This window comes from Aplidium turbinatum, chromosome 1 (genome assembly GCF_918807975.1).
Source record: "Aplidium turbinatum chromosome 1, kaAplTurb1.1, whole genome shotgun sequence".
NCBI classification, from domain to species: Eukaryota; Metazoa; Chordata; class Ascidiacea; order Aplousobranchia; family Polyclinidae; genus Aplidium; species Aplidium turbinatum.
In genome coordinates this window covers 11,074,090-11,095,260 of record NC_137472.1, presented here as the reverse complement: position 1 = coordinate 11,095,260, position 21,171 = coordinate 11,074,090, and the positions used below count along the sequence as shown (strand labels likewise).

At 37.4% G+C, this 21,171-nt stretch overlaps 2 protein-coding genes across 2 annotated transcripts; both read right to left on the bottom strand.

The window, feature by feature from the left end:
• Window positions 1–4,134: 4,134 nt before the first annotated feature.
• Window positions 4,135–4,458, bottom strand: LOC145776144 (uncharacterized). Its single transcript, XM_082587579.1, has one exon. It carries the CDS (start codon window positions 4,456–4,458, stop codon window positions 4,135–4,137), a length of 324 nt encoding a protein of 107 aa, XP_082443705.1.
• Window positions 4,459–7,280: 2,822 nt separating this feature from the next.
• On the bottom strand, window positions 7,281–20,276 carry LOC145776059 (atlastin-2-like). Its single transcript, XM_082587494.1, has 11 exons — window positions 20,184–20,276; window positions 18,507–18,709; window positions 17,352–17,492; window positions 16,886–17,041; window positions 15,230–15,295; window positions 14,791–15,025; window positions 14,111–14,301; window positions 12,512–12,592; window positions 10,846–11,010; window positions 10,388–10,453; window positions 7,281–9,782 (listed from the first exon to the last, which is right to left on the bottom strand). The coding sequence occupies exons 1-11, from the start codon at window positions 20,227–20,229 to the stop codon at window positions 9,276–9,278; spliced, it is 1,857 nt and encodes a 618-aa protein (XP_082443620.1). The 5' UTR covers window positions 20,230–20,276; the 3' UTR covers window positions 7,281–9,275.
• Between the last annotated feature and the right edge of the window lie 895 nt (window positions 20,277–21,171).

The following is a 21,171-nucleotide window of genomic DNA, read 5'->3' as shown; positions in this document are numbered from 1 at the left end:
ATGCTTTTGTATCTGCTTTACGCGGATCATCTATTGACTTTACGTTACTCAGGGTTTAAAGTGTCGAAATTCTCTTTTTTTTACTTGAGAGGTTGCTGATATTTTTTTATTGAAAAGTTGAGAACTTAGCATCTTAACATGTGTAGGTCCAATCGTTTTACATAAACACTAACGCACTTCATCGACTACTGTTGGCAATCAATTAAATCAAATTTACAGTGTAATTTACTCTTTTACAAAAGTAAGGTTGTAGTGACATTGTTGGATGTTGGTGGTCGTGGTTCGGAAGAACTCAAGAATGCAGTAGACAATCTTTTCAAAACCATGAGACGACACGTTATGTGTGAACAAGAGGGAAAATGTTCTACCTAATGCTTGTACGCGCTGAGGTTGCTATTTTGCGTGTCTGCGAATTCCACTCAACATCAGCGGTTTCTTTAATTTTTCAAGGCGCTTGTCGCATGGTAAGTCCCCTCCGGGTTGGCTAAGCAAAGTTGATGTTAAAATCAACATATGAAGGGCTTAGAAGCAGACCGGTCTAAACCACAAAAACATTATTTTGAGTAAATCGCAATTGAAGTATTTTGAGTACCAAAAAATCGACAAACAATACACACAACAATGCTTGCAAGTTTATTAGATATTGTGACAAGCCTCATCTGTTATCCACTGAATGTTTCAAAAAATCGCAATAACTACTGAACAAAATACAAAAATACGGTTAGACCATTGTGGCACACATTGTAACATAACAATACAAACTACAAAAATGCTGTTAGACCATTGTAGCATATATTGTAAGTTACAATTTTGGGAGTTCTATCTACAGTTGGATCTTTTAAGGGCTGAAGAATATTTAGGTTTGGCAGAAAAACTTTACCAAAAGAAAGTGTCCATGCATTTAAGGAATAAAAGCAGTTCTATTGTGAAAAACTTTTGGGATATCATTAACTCACACAACTTTCCTCTAATCATTTTCGTTTTCATGATCTGCTTCGTCTGGTAGCATCTCATCAAGATCCTGATCCGCAGAACTACGCAAGTTCTTATAGAAATCGTGATAGACAGGAGGAACATAATCCAACAAATCGTTGATATCTTTTAGTTTTAACGGGTTAATCAGCACAGGCTGATCATGAAGACGATTGAGAACTGCCACACCATTGGCTGGTCGACCACGACTTTGACGCTTTGCCAAATCCAATACATTCCATTCAGTAATATCAGTCAAGTTGTACTTGAAATACATTAAACTTGGTGATTCACTGACAAGTCTGATCCATTGAATTTTTAACCACTCCACCTTTCTGCCACCAGTATCCCTTTTTCTGATCACCAGTTCTTTTTTGTAATCACTCACACCAATAAAGTCTTCTGAAGACATGGGAATAACGTTGAAAGGTTTTTTCCTGTTTGCCTCTGCAACAATGTCCATCCACTGCTGCGGAATGTAAACATTCTCATGACGCTTTTTCGCGGTTTCTATTTTTGCAAAGTCACTATCGTTTGAAAGATAACTATGACCAGAAACCATGAATTTGTGATTGACTTCTTCAATACCAAGTCTAGCTACTCCATAACTCCACAAAAGAACAATATTAATATTTCTGTTTTGGCCACCACAGGAAAATGAATCTGCAATAATTTAAAGTTGCCAAAATTGCATCATACAGATTTATACACAACATAATATTGAAATGATATTGAAAATAGCCAAATTTGCAAATAATGACAACTGACAACCCTGAAGCATTTGCACAGCAGCTGCCCCAGCCAGCAAGCCCATATGGGCCCCACATGGGGACCCATATGGGCTGATGTACGGGCCCCATGTGAGCTGCCCATATGGGGCCCATACACATTGTGTCCGCGAGCATCACATTGCCCCCATATAGGCTGCCCATATTCATTTATGGGTTTCATGTGGGTTGCTCACACTCAACCCACAAATCTAATATGGGCTGCCAATATGTAACCCATAAATCTAATACAAGCTGCCCATATGTATATCAGGTATATAAGTATAACTGCAGACAGATGCCAAAGCGCTCAAACTGCAAGCAGTGCACAGCAAGGTGCCCTCAGTAATTTTGCTTGTTCAATTTCATTTTGTGTTTGTTTAAAAGATCAATAAAAGTCGTTTGAGACAACTAAAAAATCTCAAAGTCTAGACAAATGCTGATCGAGGTGTATATCATATTAGTATGGGTTGCCCACAAACCTTTGAATCACTTTGTGGGTAGCCCATGGTCTGCCCATGAAAAATGTGGATAGCCCATGGTCTGCCCATAAAAAATGTGGGCAGCCCATGGTCTTCCCATAAAAAATGTGGGCAGCCCATGGTCTGCCCCTAAAAAATGTGGGTAGCCCATGATCTGCCCATAAAAAATGTGGGCAGCCCATGGTCTGCCCATAAAAAATGTGGGCAGCCCATGTTCTGCCCATAGAAAATGTGGGCAGCCCATGGTCTGCCCATAAGCAAAGTGGGCAGCCCATGGTCTGCTAATAAACAAAGTGGGAAGCCCACCAATATTTCATGCTTAGCCCATGATCAATAATTTTATGTGGCTAATTTTATTAAAATGCATTTATATGATCACGCATTTGAAGATTGGAAGTTTTATATTCCACCTTGTCATTTAGCAACACATTTTGCAAGAAAGCCCATATTGGGCACATATGGAAAAAACACAAAAACCCACATGCCCACAAGCCCATTAAAATAGTATATGGGGCCCATATGGGCTTGCTGGCTGGGGCTTTGGCTCAAGCGCAGGGGAAAAATTGTAGCTTAGACCGCTTTGGCTCAAGCGCAGGGAAAAAATTATGGCTTAGACCACTTTGGCTTTAGCAAATATGAAAAAAACCGAAGAGCTTGAAATTAGTCTGCTCATTTCGCCTTCACATACACGTGATAACGGTTAGACCGTTATAGCATAAACAGATAATATCGATATCTGTTGAATGGCATCTTTAAATCAAATTTGACATTTTTAGGGTTAGACCGGTTTGCCTCTAAGCCCTTCATATATAAGATCCACACTAAGGAATAAAGGTCTCTGTGGATTTGTAAAGCTATAAAGGCCCGGATTGAAGAAAAATGAAAGAGCACTCGATATTCACAATTGTTTTGGATCATCAGTGATCATTGGGATCACATCAATGTGTGTTGAATGGGAATCGAACTTCTAACGTGATGAAATATTTGGATATCTTTGACTTGAGCGGGAATCGAACCTCTGTGGAGACTATACTACGGCTGTGACATGTGTTGTACAGGTGTACGGTCGATTGGTCGACAGACATTTGGTCGACAGGACGTTTGGTCGACAGAACGATTCATTTTAGGGTTAGGTTAGGGTTAAGGTTATTTAACTAACCCTAACCCTAAAATGAATCGTTCTGTCGACCTAACGTCCTGTCGACCAAACGTCCTGTCGACCAAATGTCTGTCGACCAAACGTCCTGTCGACCAAATGTCTGTCGACCAATTGTCCCGTCGACCAACTGACCGGGTACCGTTGTAGGCCTACATGATTGTGAGATTCCCCGCGTGGAGGATATTAGCATTGTGGCTTCATTCATCTAATTTTATACAACGAATCATCACACTTATTACACGGGACGTTGCCTGTGTGTCCGAGAGAAATAAATTCGAGAGTTTAATCTTCTTTTCTTCAATGTTACGCCTAGTTTCTGTGTTGAAGGTCCATGTTTCACAACCATACTGGAGAACAGCCCACACCAACACTTTGAGAAGTCGCACCTTCAGAGAAATAGAAAGCTTGCGATCCAATAGAATAGGTCGTAGTCTATTAAATGCGTCTTTGGCTAGGCCTATTCTTCTTCGTATCTATTTTGTACATCGTGCGTCCGCTGTTAAGAGAGAACCAAGATAGTTAAAAGAAGACACTTGTTCAATTGTGTTGCCTCCCCGGTGAAGTGCTGTTGAGGACATTGTTTTGAGATAGTCATTAGTCATGCAATTTTGTTTTTTTTGTCTTTAATTTGGATTCCATGTTTTGCGCTGATGTCTGAAGTTCTGTTAATTAGTGTTTGTAGACCGTCAGGAGATGTCGCTATGAGCACAATGTCATCAGCATAGCGAATATTGTTTACTGAGATGCCGTTTACTCAAACTCCTTCATCAATGCCTTCTGTTTCTCGGAGAATAATTTCACTATACAAGTTAAACAGATCTGGTGACATCACACAGCCTTGTCTGACTCCACGTTGAATCTCAAAATATCTAGACAGACCTTTAGGTAGGCGAACTGCAGCTTGTTGTTGGTAATACACACTCTTAATGATGCGCAGGTCCTTGTCATCAATGTTAATGTTGCTCAGCATCTCAAAAAGCTGTTCGTGACGAACTTTATCGAAGGCTTTTTTGAAATCTACAAATGCAAGATATGGGTCTTGTTGGACTTCAATTGCTCTTTCACCAAGCATTCTCATGATGAAGATCGCTTTAGTTGTTCCTCTGTCTTTATAGAGGAACAACCAAAGCGATCTTCACCATGAGAATGCTTGGTGAAAGAGCAATTGAAGTCCAACAAGACCTATAACTAGCCACACCTTAAAGCAAAATGCACGGCTTGAGGCAACGGGAGAATTTTGTTGCGGGAACAAAGAGATGTCTAGGTTGTGGCATCTTCAGGTAGGTGGTAGTCTCCAGGTAGTTGTTTCATCTCCTAGGTTGTGGCAGACCAAAGCGAGGCTTGTCAAAATCAAACTTGTAAAATGCTGAAATGTAAAATCCACTGGGAGGCGACTTGATGTGATTTTGTATTTGCACAACGCTTTTTTCTGATTCATTGAATTTTTATCCTCGGACTGAGAAAGCTTCTTGCATAGCTTAATTCTGGTAGTTTCGCATACTTTTAGAGGCTTTGAATCACTGACGCAGGCCCGGTCACCGAGTTTGACAGAGTGAAGTTTTCGATTGTTGAAGTCTTGTTGCCGGGAATTATTCCATCCACTAAATGAAGAGCAGTCTTAACGTGCTTTGCTCAAGTGCACACCCCGAGAGTTCACGCAATTGAGTATTACTTAAGTAAGTAACAAGCAAAGGTTTTCAAGTAATTACTTAGTACTTGAACCCAGCCCAAGCTGTCATTTATTTTGTTTGCTAATCACTCCCGGTCATGGGGCCAAAATGTTTGTTATTGCAAAATATAGGCTACATAAAATAAAGTGAATATTGGGGTGACTAAATTTAGCTTAATCTGCCTCTAGGGTTACTAGACTTGGTCATAATAGTCTTAATAGTGACAAAACTAACGAATGTCTGCTCTTCAGCAACCTCCCAGTGAACTGTGGTTTGGAAAATATTGTCAACAAAGGGTAATAAAAATATGGCCACGCAGGCTCGTGCAAAGTTGTTGGCAATGTTTATCATATAATACTATTGCTCTGGTAGACATGTGCTTGTGACCAGTGGCGTAGGCAGGAGGGTAACGGCCTTAAGCTTTGCATCCCGTATAAAAACAGTAATTCAACGAAGGAGAATACAGAATTCAATATGTTTTGAATGACACTCTCAAAGCAAATAGCAATGTTGTTGTACAATGAACAAATATGCTACTAAATCCATGGGTCAATGTAAACAAATATGTAAACTTGACACAAGTAATAAAATGCAAATTTACCACTTGGTCTAACCAGAGTGTTATAACTTTATCTTGATCCCCTTGCTCTTCTCTTGTAACTAGCCTATTTTATGAGAGTAGGTTATGTCAGAGTATGGTGTGCCTGCTAAGTGTTGGCGTGTGTGGGCGGCTCTTAGAGCGGAGGTACAAACGAACCAAGTGATACAATCCAATTGACAAGGAAAAATATCAAATCTGCAACGTATAACCTTACAGGTGTCACCCATAGGTCCGCCCCGATAACTCGGTTGGTTAACGCGTGACTTCTGGAACGAAGAGCTTCAAGATCAAGCTGCGCTGGTTCGACTCTCAGGGTGTTCACTTGAGAAAAGCTGGTTAAGGACTGCTCTCCATTCAGCGGCATTTAATGGATGGAATAATTCCCAGCAACAAGACGTCAACAATCGGAAACTTCACTCTGACAATATCGGTGACTGGGCCTGCGTCAGTGATTCAAAGCCCTTACAACTATGCGAATCTGCCAGGATTAAGTTCTGCAAGAAGCTGTCTCAGTCCGAGAATAAAGATTCAATCAATCAGTCAGAAAGAAGCGTTGTGCAAATGCAAAATTACATAAAGTTGCGTCCCAGTGGATTTTATATTGCAGCATTTCACACGTTTGATTTCAACAAGCCTCGCTCTGGTCTTCCACAACTTAGAAGTTGCCACAACTACCTGGAGGCTACTACCTACCTGCTGATACCACAACCTAGAATCTAGGTTGTACAACTATGTAAAGACTACCACCTAGGCTACTTGGTGATGCAACAACCTAGAATCTAGGTTGTGGCATCCATTGATCCGACCTTCCCATTACATTCATAACGTATTGGCTTACTTGCTCTTTAGGTTACCATCGCATGGCCGAGTGGTGAGTATGCGGCTACTTAAAAGTACTATACAGCACTTAAAAGGGCGCTGGTTCGACACTGCTGAGAAACATGCGGTTGTGTCCTTAGCAAGACACTTGAAGGCATGTCTGAAGGTGGACGCAAAGATTGGCTTTCTTGTCCACTTAACCTGTAAGCCTGGATACGACACAATAAGTTCTCACCACGCCTGGCAACCAGATCTATCGCTAACTCTCATGATTAGCGTAGAAAAATTGCTCTATGCTCAGTCTGTGCACAACTATTTGGTTTATGAGGGTTCAAACTTCGCCACTTTGGATTTTTATCTAACTCTATTTTAAATAACTTTAATCATACCTTAATGACTTTTTCCAAAAGTTATCTTTAGTTTTTCTATGTTTGTCAAAATGTTTTTCCGAAAAAGAAACGGAAGGTGTCACAATTAACTTACATAATCAAAGCGATCTTTTTTTGCTGGAGACTACAGTTTCTAGCTCCGGATCGTACGCAACAGGATCCGGTCAGGATCTTACAGGAATTTAAATTCGAGTCTCGCCTACGTTCCCAACCCGGGGAGAGGTTTTACCAGAATTTCGAACATCAGTTATTTTCAGTCAAGCATTCTTTCCCAGAGCCCTGGACCTGTGTTTGTGAGCAAACATGAGTCTTGGTGTCAGTTCCCGCAAGAAAAGCTCCTGTTGCCTCTTTCTTTAGCTTTTGGCTAGTTATTGAAGGTCTTTACCATATGGTTTATTTTATTCTGTATCAGTGGTTGCTCTTGATGCCAAAAAAGATAAAATTCTCGAACTTATCGTTCTCGCACACATATGCAACATCCCGTACAATAAGTGTGCGTTGCCTTCACAAACTGAAGATGTTTTGTCAAACGTAGATGATTCAAAAGAAATATCCCAGACAACCGCATAATCTGGTTCACAGCAGGGGCAGATCCAGCGAGTAGATTTACGAGAGGGGTTTTCAACAAAACAATATGATTTGTAGGTTAGTACTAACCCGACCTTGCAAATACAAAGTGAATAACGTTACTTTTCTATGTTTTAGGGGGGGGGGGGGCGATCGCCGTAATCACCACCCCTTGCATCCGCTATTGTTTCAGGGCCTCATTCAATTAGTGATTTGTTGTTGCAAATGAACACCAAGTGTGGAAAACGAAAACTGCAGGAGTGACGACTCTTGACAATTGACGATTCAAAACAATTGACAGTTGACGACTCAAACAATTGACAGTTGACGACTCAAAACAATTGACGACTCTTGATACAAATTAAGTAATCTAACGACCATGCTGCTAAAAGCGAAACTCAATCTATTGCATAAAGCATTTAAAATCGTTATCTGTTAGTGTTAGTAATTTTATGATGCTTAAAGAATTCTTATCATTTGAAACAGTTTATTGACATAAATTATGTACATTTTCTTAATAACTACCACTAAAAACTAAGACTATTGTAAGAATACAGTAGCCTAAAGGTATTTTGACTTTCAATGAAGAACATTTTGCAGTTGTAAGAATATTTTTGCTTGAGTCTAATATATATGTATAAGAATAATTTGAAAACAGACTTCATACACCTGTGGAATACAGCCAAAAGTATGCAGCTTTTGCTATGGCATGACCAAACCACTTATTGCTTACTGTATATTCTTGACTATGCTAAATTATAATTACAGTATAATGCGGTCAGAATATATGTGAGAAGCTATATTTAAACACAACAGCATAACATTCTCAGTAGGTTCAACTAACCTCATCAATAGGAATTGTTTTGGGAACGAAATGCAATGTGATAACAAAAAGTGATTTGGAAATTTTCATTCAACTAAATACACATGAAATGAGAGTAGGCCTAGAGTAATTTCGTGTATCACACACAATACATGTAGGCCATCACAGTAGTACAAATTTATATTGAAATTATACTGTTATTGTTTACTTTTCATTATGCTGTGAGTTTTATTATGGAGCTACGTAGCTCTGTTTCCTAATCTTCAAATGTTGTTTCCTATCTTGGATCAAGACACTTTCAGCATATGGGAGTCAATTGTCATACACATACAGTGAATAGGCTTGCGTTATGGTCGTCGGACCACTCGGCATGCGACAACTCAGCAAGTGCGTCAACTCAGAAATTACATTTCAGCTACTTCCAAGTCAGCAAATGAGATTTACGTGCTCAGGTCGGACTTGCTTGGTCATCGCTTGTCAAACTCAATTTGCTGACTTTTGACATGCCAAGTTAAGGCTTGCTCAGTTGTTACTTGCTCAGTTTCATCATTTTCCAACTTCAGCCACTTGCTGAAATGTTGCTAGCTCAGTTGTCACTTGATCAGTATTCGCTTGCTCAGTTCACAACTGCTGACTTGTAAGCGACTCCTACGTTATACACGCACATATAACTGGGCTGAAATCGTAATGTACAAGGCAACAATGATCATGAAATTAAATTCGAAACAATAAAAAAATACCGACAGTTTGTATAATTATAAAATGAGTGATGGCAATTAATAAAACTGTTTTCTTTTTATTTAAATGCGTGAATGGTGGTTTGATACATAGCCTAATGATCTGTAATGACGTCACACATTGAACTTTTCGAGCAAGAGCACTACAATCAACATTGATTTTAAAAAGCTGTGAGCTGATAAACGCAATGTTTATCAGCCTATAAATCAAGGAATCAGTTGTAGTTGTGATTCTTGAAAAATAAAAGTCAATCAAATTTACAAGAAAATTAACATTTCTTGATGTCTTTCAAATCAAAAACTTTACTTTACCAAATGTAAGTTGAAGTACAACTTCAGCTTTAAACTTGGTAGAATAGCCATTCGTGATGTCATCATCAACTCCAGAATCTGACGATTCACGAAATACACTGCTTGCCAACTGTATTTCATGATCCTCTCCGCTACTTTTAAAAGCTGTGGTAGCCGAAGCTGTAGCAGCTGCAGCAGCGAAACTACCGCTTACGATCCCAATAACTGTTGTGGTTAATGGGCCAAATATAATCAGAGGTGGGCAGGCAACTGCTGCTACTGCGGCTGTGGCCCCTAAACCCACTGCAGTCCGTTTCATGATCTTTTTTGTTTGCATCTTGTCTGCATCATCAATCAATTGTTTACCTTCTTTTAGGAAATATTCGTAGCATTCATCTGAAATATCTTCTCGAATCTTCTTTTTCAGGTCTTGGGCCTTGCTCTCAAGTTCATCAGTTGCTTGTGCAATGATATTTTTGTACATCAAGGTGTGTTCAGGTGTGATCTGTACATTTTAAACCCGATATAAAATAAAAAAATTATAGTAGATATATGTAACAGTAGGAATGCAATGCTTGATTTACATTTCTTTTTTTTCTATATATATGACAGCTACAATTAAAAATACGATAGCATTGATCTGCATGTTAAAGTCTCAACGATTGTTGAAACAATGAACATTTCACTGAGAGCAGTAGGCACAAACTTAGGAATTAGGCTACTAGAATGAAGAACCGTAGACAATCCTTTCCGAATGGCAAGGACACGTAAAGAAGCTGCGATTTTTAACTTGCAAGGTTTCTATTAAAATTACCGTTGTAGATACGATTACAAAATTACCGTTGTAGATACAATTACAAAATTACCGTTGTAGATACGATTACAAAATTACCGTTGTAGATACGATTACAAAATTACCGTTGTAGATACGATTACAAAATTACCGTTGTAGATACGATTACAAAATTACCGTTGTAGATACGATTACAAAATTACCGTTGTAGATACGATTACAAAATTACCGTTGTAGATACGATTACAAAATATGAGTTAATTACTACAAGCTACTTTTTAATGTTTCTAGCACTGATCACCATTCACAATACTCACTGTTGTTAGATGGCCTTTAAAATCGCACAGTGCTTCCTCATACAAATCTTCAGCTTTGAAACCAGTCTAAAAGCAAATGAAAAACAAAAAATAAAATAGCTAACATTATTTCACATAGCTCTTAAAACATTGATTATTTTGTATGGATTGCAAATACATTTTGAACTCTGCTCATTGGTAGAGTGTCTACGAAACTTCCCAATCTTTAATCTTTCGAAGCTTTTAGTAAAGGTTGTACGACTCTATCTTTCCTCTTTATTCTATGTCTAGCAAAAGTGCCATAACGTTATCAGCCACCAATTAAAGTAGAAGTTTTAAGTAGCCTATTGGTGTATTCAGAGAAACATCGTTTGCAAAGGGTGGTAAAAAGTATAGGCTAACCTCGGCTACTAAGGCTCATATAAAAACGACTGGTGACAAAAAAGAAAGCACGGTTTGGAGATCTATTTTATCAGAACCTGATAAGCTTCATAGATACGCTTCAATAAATCGTCAAGAACTCTTTTAAACTTGTTGATCAACTGGGGAACTTCAGGTTTTGGAGCTTGATCATAAATTTCCATCATATCTTTGTGCATTGAATCGAATATCGATTGATGGCTCTGTCGGTTGTTTCGCTCATTCTGACAAATAATGAAAAATGTTAACAACAGATTTAAAGGTGTCTATGTAGCATGATATGAGTAATGTTACAATTTTCTGATGAACTGGCCACTCCAGATATATCATTATCCAAACTCGCTTTCGTCCCCACTAGTGGTGGCCAGTGGCGGCTCGTGGTTTTAAAACATGGGGGGGCTGCATCAACCAGTAGGCTAACCTAATATAAATAATTATAAACCTGGACCGGACCGAGTTATAAATGCACTGAGTTAGGTTAGTAACACAGTAACATGTTCTTTTAATTGGCTGTCGTTTAATGTTTTTAGCATAGTAAACTTTTGATAATGGCTTGAATTTGGTCAAGTTTAGGTGGTCACCAGATAGAGCTAGTACTATTTTGGGACTTGGTATTAACTTAGTTGGTTAGATCTATGCTTGTGCTTTCCAACGATAGCAAATTTGTTGAAATTGAACTACAAATGAATAAATGGGAGACAATTTCCTTCAGGTGTTTTTCAGTGCATTTCCACCCCGTACTTCCTCCTTTATAATAGTCCATTCCAACCTGTGTGACGTTTCATGACGTCATCATCCCAAAAGGACAAATTGTGTAAGAGCATTAATAATTACAGTAATTCAAAACTAGTCTGTCTCAGTGACTTCTCAAAACACAGATCAAGTAAAGTAACCTACGATCCCTTCACCTAATCACCGATAGCTTCCACACGCTTACCCTAAAGATTTACGAGAACCAAAGTTGGAATCCCTGACCAGGGTCTGTTCTATTTGCAGTCCCTACAGCGCTTGTTCAGTGACGCTAGAAAACTTTTTTCTGAAAAACTTAGGTCATAAAAAAAAGAACAAGCAACACCGGACCATGCACCGGACCTGCAGAATTTGCAGACCCAGAGTTGCCAATTAATTTTTGTAACACAATTTTTTTTTTTATTACAAGAAAAATTAATATTAAAAGTTTTTTTAATTCTTCAAGCGAAATAAATTAAAAAAACATGGCAAAACTATCTATATGTAATATAATTCACATATGCATAAAAATGTTGGGGGGCTGCAGTCCCGCAGTCCCTTATGACGAGCCGCCAACTGGTGGTGGCAGCATGTTAGTGCACCCAGCCTTAAGTGGAACCAAACACAATGACTTCATGTAGTTATAACAATGCAGGGCAAAAACTTCAAAAACAATCACTTGATGAATTGGCACCGTGGTTATGATGTTACATAAGCAAATATTAAATAATTATCTTGAACAATTATAACTTTTACTTCAAAATGCCAATATTACTATTTTGTCATATGTAGGTAACTATTTTGGAGACAATTAACTGCATACAATAGAATCTTTTTCTGAAAAAGAACAAAAGTATGATTACTTAATATTAAATCTGACATGAGAGTCGGGCAAAATTTGACTTCAGATTTGAACTGAGCACACCAGAAGTAGGCTTGACCAGTGTTCTTCTTGACCAAAGGTGAAACGCAGCTTATGAAATCTGGTAAACTTACAGATAGTTTAATCCACAAGTTCTCCATAAAATTCTTGCTGTACTCCTGAATCAAGTGATTCATATCCGTTATTGCATCAACCTAACAGAACATAAAAATCAATATGTAGGCCTAATGCTTTTTGTCAGTTTGTAGGACTGGGCAACACACATGTACTAGGGTCAAAAAAGCTTCAAGCGTTTTGGGATATAAAGCTGTGCTTAAGTAATTTGTGAAGTTAGCATGACCTAGAAAAAGAATGATGTCATGTTTTAGTACCACATTCGCAGTACCAATACAACGTCGTCATAGAGACCATGTTCTACGTAAAATTTTATTTTTATGGTCTAAAAATGATTTTTTTTCCTTTCAAATCAAAAAGTAGCGAGTAGCGAAAGTACAATAGGAAAAAAAGTAATGTCGTTGCAACAGCTGTTATTCTAACAAAGTTATAGGCCTAGCGCCGCTACCAATAAAGTAGCGGTTCTGCAAAAGTAGCGCGCTACGGCCAACTTTTATCTACCTCTGAATGGTAAAGCGACATTATGTTTTTTCAAATAGGCTGCAATCGCCGGGTGCAATCGTTTAAGAAATTTTACGTTCGATTGAATAGTTGAATACCAATAAGTGATGATATGGGAATGGGTTTGACAACCTTGATCTATTTATTACCTGACATAGCTGACGTGTATTCACGCAAACAATGTAAAAAACAAACAATCGCACACTGAAAATTCTTGTTTTCTTCAACTTTATCTATAAAACATTTTCTTTCTTTGCCAGTAATTCTAAAGCAAAGGCTCAACACTGTCCAACAGTATCTACTAAGATTTGACTAGTAAAGAGACAACCTCTTGTGGTTTGCCTTTTGTGACCATCACGTTCAAAGGCCTCCTAGCTTCTCACTATGAACCCTCGGCATACCCATTGAAACTGTCAAAAATATTTTGTACTAAATTAAACTGAATAAACTGCAGGCCATAGTGGAACCATCAATAAATGATCATGATTATTGGCAAATAAATCATAATCTTTTTAAAATTTGACGAGTTTTCAATAGCCGATAAGAAATTTAGCTGTCCGCTGCTTCCATTTGATTTGTGCAAAGAAATGCATCCTATCTTCACAATGTAGATATTAACGACTTGTTTTAGCCTGATGCTGCGAGTTCGCTGTGGTAATAACAAATTGCACTAGCTTGCACTCTATGCCTGGCAAAGTGCTTCTAAGCAATCATCATCATGTGCTGTCTCCGAGATGAATGTTGGCTGTCGATTGCTACCACACGTCACCTTCTTCCGCTACTCTTTTTGCTTCTCCGACGCTAGACAAATCAACCTACTGTTTTACTAGTTATACATCATCTCCCCAAGTTCGTCTCCTTCTTCCCTTGCACCTCTTTCCTTCCACCATACTTTCAATAAACAATTGATGTTGCTGTCCTGCCGATCCTTTCAAAATATGTCCCGCGATCTTCATCAAGAGTGCAAGATAGATAGACAAACGATTTAACAAAACTAAAGATGAAATTCGCGATAAAATCTAGCTGCCCACAGCTTCTTTTAATCTATTTAATTTGTGTACCGTTTACTGAATAAAACATGTTAACATATAGCCTACCTCCAGAAAATGTTGCGTGTTTTCTTCCAAACCGTCCTCCGAGTTAATTATTGGTGTAAATGCGTCTAAATGGTCATAGAGTTTTCGACATGACACTATTTTACCGTTGATCTCTTTCAGAGTAATTTGTTCTGGTGCCAGCAAGTGCCGAAAAAGTTCTTTTGCCATGCTCAGAAAATTTTCACCAATCTCTATAAAATAATGCTGAAAAAAATAAGTTTTTATGTCTGCAATATTCATTATAATTGAGTTTGATGTCATCTTGCAGGTGCAGAAAAATGTGACAAACAAAAGACAAATTTGCATAAAATATATATACGTTTCGGTCGACTACGTAGGTCATAACTCATAAGGTCGTCCAATAAGTTCTTTATTGGGTATTCCAACTTAGCCAGAAATATCAAACTGTATTTCTATGAAACAACTCATAAGTTATAGAGCCTATTATAAGTTATATAATCCAGAAATTGATTGCAGCAGTTGCAAATAAAAGTGCTCAATGTTTAAAAGACAGAGCTAATGTAAACCACTATTTTTTCAACTACAAAAAGTTTGCGCTACCTATTATATACATACTGATTAAATTCTAAAAAAAGTCCTAATTGTTATACAATAGAGTTGTCACCAATGTGCTTTAAATTATTGTACTACATATACTAACTACCCAAACAACAACTTACCACTAATCAAACAAGCATCATCTTCTTCGCCCATTTCTCTGATTTTACTTTCCGGAGGTGGCAGTAGATAACACGGGATTTCTCCAAATGTTTTCTTCAAAAGTTCTTTTTTCAGCTGATGTTCAATTGCCCGGACTTTTTTCCCTTCCATTCGCTTCTCCAGATATGCTTTTCCGCCACCAAACCCAATCTGAAAGTCTTTCATTTCCCAATCACGAACAGTAAAAATCAGGGACTGTGAGGAAATTGAAAACACAATTAATTTTGAAAGAAAGAAAGAAAGCCACCAACCGTTTCAGCCCTCATTTTGTTTTAAATGATAAACCACATTATAAAATAAGTCTCACTATCAAAACATTACAAATAGAACATCAGCAACAAAGTGATATTTAAATGCTTAGGCTATTATATCTACAAATAGCCTACTTCTGTACCGTACCTGTTTTTGAAACGGAGTGCACTCTTTTTTCTTCTGACGAATGTTTTCAGCCAACTTTGCAAACTTCTGATGACAATAAATTAAAAAAAAAAACATTTAATTGATCATCTTATAAAAATAAACTTTAATCTGTACCACACGTATACAATATACATAGGCCTACTGTATAATACGGAATGGCCCGTTTCGGTGAGTCCGATCCCTATTCGGTGATTTTTTCATTTTTTTTTAAATTATTGGGTACCGTAGCCTAATTATCATTGCCGTTTTAGTTAGAGTTAGGAGTTAGGCTTAGAGGTTAGGAACTCACCGAATCGGACTAACCGAATCGGACTCACCGAATCGGACTCACCGAATAGTAGAAGACCCGTATAATAAGCATATTTAATTAAAAGCATACAATACTAAAAATTGCATAAAACTAAAATGATGAATCATAAATTGTACGACTGTGTTCAAATATGCTAAAATTCTACTTTACTTCTGTTGTAGGCTATACCAATCTTAACGTCTTTGGCAAGAAAATATGAGATTCGGTTTGCAGCAAGTCAGCTTTCACCCTAATGAAGATTCCTGATGTTGTGTTAATGTTTTCAAACTATGGTATATGCACACTTGCACAGTGAGTGTACAACTGGATTCACCATCGGCGGTCATGTAATATCCAACTTAAGGTACGCGGACGACATGGCCATTTTGAATAATTCTAAACTGAAAATGCAGGAATCCCTAAATGCCCTGTCAAAAAATGCTGCTAAATTCGGCCTCCAAATAAATGTGTCCAAAACCAAATGAATGACAACCGAAAAAACTAACAACACACTCAATCTCACTCCTTACGGAAAACAAATAGAACAAGCACCAGAATTTATATATCTTGGCCACCGACTACCCGAGACCAACGATGGAAAGACTGCAGTGCAACACCGAATTGGCTTAGGCTGGACAGCATTTGAAAAGAACAGAAAGATTCTAACATCCTGATCCAATAGACTCCCCATCAAACTGAAATCAAAAAATTTCAACACCTTCGTTTTACCAGTCGTGCTGTATAGTCTAGATTCTAGAATGCGTAAATTGGACATCATCAACAATGAAAAAACTCACTACTTCCAAAATCACATCATAAGAAGCATGACCAACAAAAGGCTACTTGACCACACGAAAACAGAAGACCTTTTAACTATGACAAAACTACATCCAATTGCAGCAATATTAAAATCAAAAGTTTTAAAACTGTTCGGCCACACGCCCACACTAAAAGATCACAATTAGGAATCAGCAAAGTTTGCACAGAAGGCAAGGTAGAAGGAAAAAGAATATGCGGCAGACAACCAAAACGATGGCAAGACAATATCCAATCATGGACCGGACTCAACTTGGCGAAACTGAGCGAGTTGGCTCAAAATCGCCACTCTTGGAAGCAAATAACCCTTGTTGATGCGCAATCTGCTGCAGGCGGAGATGACGACTGATGATGATATGCACAAAGTTCAATGTGGTATCAGTTAAACTGAAAGAGTAATCACACGGCAAAAGTTAGTTTGGGACTATCAGACCCCATGGTAAACAAAAGGTTAACAGTACCGTTCCTCACATCAGCAGTGAAAAATTCTACGATATGTAACTACAATAATACAACAATGGTCTACTTGCCACAATATGTTCCACATGCGTACTCTCGATGCGACTTTTAACGTTAAATATTTGCTTTGAACTTATTAAAAAACTCAAAGCAGCCATCATTCTGTGTTCCTGTTCTGCTGTATCCATGTCAAAGAATCCTTGTGTGTCCATAAAAAAAAGAGCAGCCTGTGGAAAATAAAATGTTGCTTGACTCCTCCTTCTTCGTACAATATTCTACGATATATAGTATAAGTAGAGTTTTGGGAGAGAATTTGCTTTTTCGTATCACAGACGGGCACTGCACAGTGCACAACAACACAACGGGGTTGAGCATTAGCCTATAACAATATATTTACATATTTATAAATAGTTTTAACAGTCGAACGTTTTCGGCTTAACTTAAGCTTTCATCAAGAATCTAACGTTTGTGAAAAAGAAAGGTTTAAACTTGAACATATAATTTTAGTAGCTAATCTACAGTAACTGGTTAGCCTACCTGATTGCCATCTCTGCCTTTGAATCGAAATGGTGTTTTGAGGATATATAGTCCTTGCGTGTGTGCATCTGCACCACCTTTCCATGAAAACTTGTTTTCGAGCACCTCAGGTTCAGTACTTTCTAAATCAGATTGAACGGTCTGAAAAAAAGCGTTTTAAATAGTTGGGAAGGCAAAACTTTTTAATATCACAGTCAAAAAATGTTTGATTCGACAATCATTTTATGGTGAAATGGTTGTTTCAATGCAACTATTTTGACTACCCCCGAAGTTAAAACAAATTCAAGTTGCCAAAACTGAAATAATCAAGCGACTTAAAAATGTCGACGGTGGCATCAAGTGATCATTGTGACATTGCTTCACTGCAGGCCGAGGTCTGACTATGTGTAGGCTAAGCATGAAACTTGACAGCAGGGTCATCGAGAAGATAATGTAGGCCCAGGCACCAATGATAATTGGTGAGGCCCCACTTAGATTCTATTACTAACTTAGATATTACTACTTATTATTATTATATTATTACTACTTAGATATAGCAGATGGTAGACCCAGTTAGATTTTATTTGAATATAGGCCTTCTGATGATCTCCCTTTTATGGTGAAACAGGCTGTAGAGGTTTATAGTGAATAGTAACTATATTTGATGTAATTCGCTCTGCTTGGCTTTTTGCTTGGCATTGATCACTTTTTGTAGTATTATTAGTATTTATTATTTAGACACATTTCATATTACTCCCGAACATAACACATTGCGCAGAAAATAGAGGTTAAAAGACGTCTTGCGTAAGTTGCCTGAATTGTAAACATACATTCAAAGCAGTGATGTCGTTGGAAAGAAAACTTTAACGGTGGGTAAGCAACAGTTGGGGGGAAAAAACGTCATTCAACATGAATTGCAATAATACTAAAACTTTGTAATAGTATTGAAACATTTTTTTTTGAGGTGCAAAATAAAATTTTGGAGGGCGATTTTGCCCAATCTGATTCAAATTGGGAACTTGAATAATGGTCTAGTAGAACAATGCAGTGGTGTCCTGCTGCAGACATTGTGAGAAACTGAGCGTGTATAGTGCAACACTACTCCTAGCTTATCGTTGATAATTTATGGCTTTTCAAAGGCTTTACCTACTTTACCTTTTTACCTTATGGCTTTACCTGGGAACGATTTTTGTATCGCATCATCAGGTTCAATAAAAATGACTTCCCTGTTCTTGAAGGTCCAACCACTGAATAAATTGCAACAGGAAGATCGGCGACATCTTTCTGCATTAAAACCTCTCTCAAAGTATCAACATCCAGATGAATCTGATCTCCGCCATTAACAGTAACAATCTTCGTGATGCAAACAACTTCATGATCTAATGTTAATACAGACAATTGATTATTGAATTATACTATGTTGCTTTCATTCTTTAATACCGGTATATCATGGATAGATGGCGCAGTCAAAGCGATCGCTATCTCATCACATAATCCTGTTTCTAGGCATACTCTCGACTCTCGGCTTGAGCTGGTTGTGGAAAAATACCATTTACCTTTACCCAGGGTGTAATAAATTGGGTGGGCATAATTTCTGGAAAAAATAAGGCCGATAGAAAGGAATTGGCCACCTTACTCTCGTAAGTGCTGAAGGCTTAGTAGCCTATAATGAGAATCTTATTTTCTTATCCCCGATGCTTGGATTCAAGTATGGGACAGTGGGACACATCTATACTTTTTACCGGCATATACATCATCTGACTACGGTATTACTAAAAAATAAATCTAACGAATTACTTAGGCTACTACTGTACTACCCACACTGTAAACGAAAAAGGCTCGAAAAAGAACCTTTAAAGTAAGTACTGCGAATAGGGTTCTTTTTAACTTAATTTAATGCAGTACTTAATACTGTACTACCCAGGTAGGTCATCATTGTAGTGGTGCTTTTTGTTTTACAAAGCAAAGCTAAAAGTATTTAATTAATTGTTGTGAAAATTGTTACGATACGTCGTGAATAGCTTTAATACAATGCGTGTTGAAGACTCCAATGCCGTTTATTAATAAATTTTATAGTTTATCAGATAATACAAAAACATATTTTGAAATGCTAATTGAAACAGAAGCTCTGTCTGCAGTTATTATTTTTCATATATTTTAAAACCTTTTCAGTATTTGCTGACAACTCCTATTCAATAGCGAGAGAGGAGATAATCCAAATTAGAAAGCAAACACAATACACGTATAAATTGTCTACACTTGTCTAGCAATGCTTTTGTTTTAGTCCTTCTAAGAAATGCCAAATTTTTGTCCTATATTATTTGATTTAGCCTACCGTTCATGTTAAAGTAAAGATGAAAAACATAGCAAATGAATATTGATGACCTTTGCGTTGTTATGGACTTGGAAATAATGCCACAAAAAATGCAATTACTTGCAGGTTTTTTGCACGAAAACTTACAGTTTAAAGTTAAAACTTTTAAACATTATTAGATAGCATGGTGCTATATATGACTTTTGGTATTTCTAGGCAACACCTTTTGATGGCATGTCTACATTGATTTGAGCTGACTGAAAGCTTACTTACTACCTACAAATATCCATTGAGAATAGAAATTTTATGCCTGTTAATATTGGAGTTTGCTTTATTTGTTCGTTTTACGTATTTTTACTTTTTCTTTTTTTACATGCGCTAAAAGGTTAGATTGTTGTGCAAATGCCAGTATTCAATTAGCCTCGAAATATTAATACCTGCAGTTACGGTTAAAAATCAAATCAGCTACATATCGTAACAAGCTTTTTAATTTTTTTTTTAACAAATTCTATATTTTGCTACTAACTTCAGCAATTTACCTTCAGTCACTCTCATGGTATCCATCAATTCAATGTTTTCTTCCATTATGATACAAACAATGAGAAAAGCTCATATATTGCAATAAGTATCCACATTAAATTCAATGTAAGTTTAATCTACTGTACAAGAAAATAGAAAATCTTGGCTTAAAATAAAGCAAAAAATATAGTCTACTTAACGAACAAAAGTAAGCTGCTTTTGCCCAAACAGCGTATGTTTATCTTTTAGCCGTTTATTTATTATATTGTAAGCTTAATGTCTAATGGAACAACTGATTCTTATCGGAATGGATTTTCTTTTCTGTTTATCTAACGTTTATTGTAGGCTAGAACAAAGAGAAAAATTGTGCAAATTTAAAAATTGCAAACCTCTTGTCGTAATAATAAATAACTTAGCCAATGTGCAACAGGAATTTATTGAAAAGATGCATTCTAAATTGTAATGTTTTGGTTGGACACTGTGTGCAGTGTGCACACTTTGGCATGACACACAGCTAGAGATAACAATAAAACTAGCCTACGTGCAGACTTTACAACCAACATAACCACGATGGGCACTCTAGGGCAATAACCAGGTAGTATTGGGTTAGGCTTACTACAAAACTGTAATTTGAATACCATCATGCTATTCACTCTAAGTGTATTTAAAATATTATTGCAGTAGGCTACATAAGGAGGCCTATATGGTGAATAACTTGTAACATTAATATATTTAAAACTTGCTTCGCCACTTTCGAAGATGACTTTCATTTATCAGTAATAACACTGCACCGTCTTAATAAACTTCATCTCTTCGTTGTTCTTTAACTTAAGCATTCCGGAAATACCTTTCAAAACGTTTGACATATTTACGTTTAACATCCGATTAACATCATTAACGCAGCAGTAGCCTAATAGCCGCCCGAGGAACACTGAGCTGCTTCCATTAGATTCAATGCTGGCAGCAGCTATATAACCACACAACTGCAAGATTGATCGAAATGCTCTT

Excerpts from the sequence above, each read along its gene's own strand:
- LOC145776144 (XM_082587579.1), bottom strand. The coding sequence starts at position 4,458 with ATGAGAATGCTTGGTGAAAGAGCAATTGAAGTCCAACAAGACCCATAT.
- LOC145776059 (XM_082587494.1), bottom strand. The coding sequence starts at position 20,229 with ATGGAAGAAAACATTGAATTGATGGATACCATGAGAGTGACTGAAG. Across the intron at positions 17,042-17,351 it reads AAGGCAGAGATGGCAATCAG|GCTGCTCTTTTTTTTATGGA; the intron begins GTAGGCTAACCA and ends TATTTTCCACAG. Across the intron at positions 15,026-15,229 it reads GCACTCCGTTTCAAAAACAG|TCCCTGATTTTTACTGTTCG; the intron begins GTACGGTACAGA and ends ATTTCCTCACAG.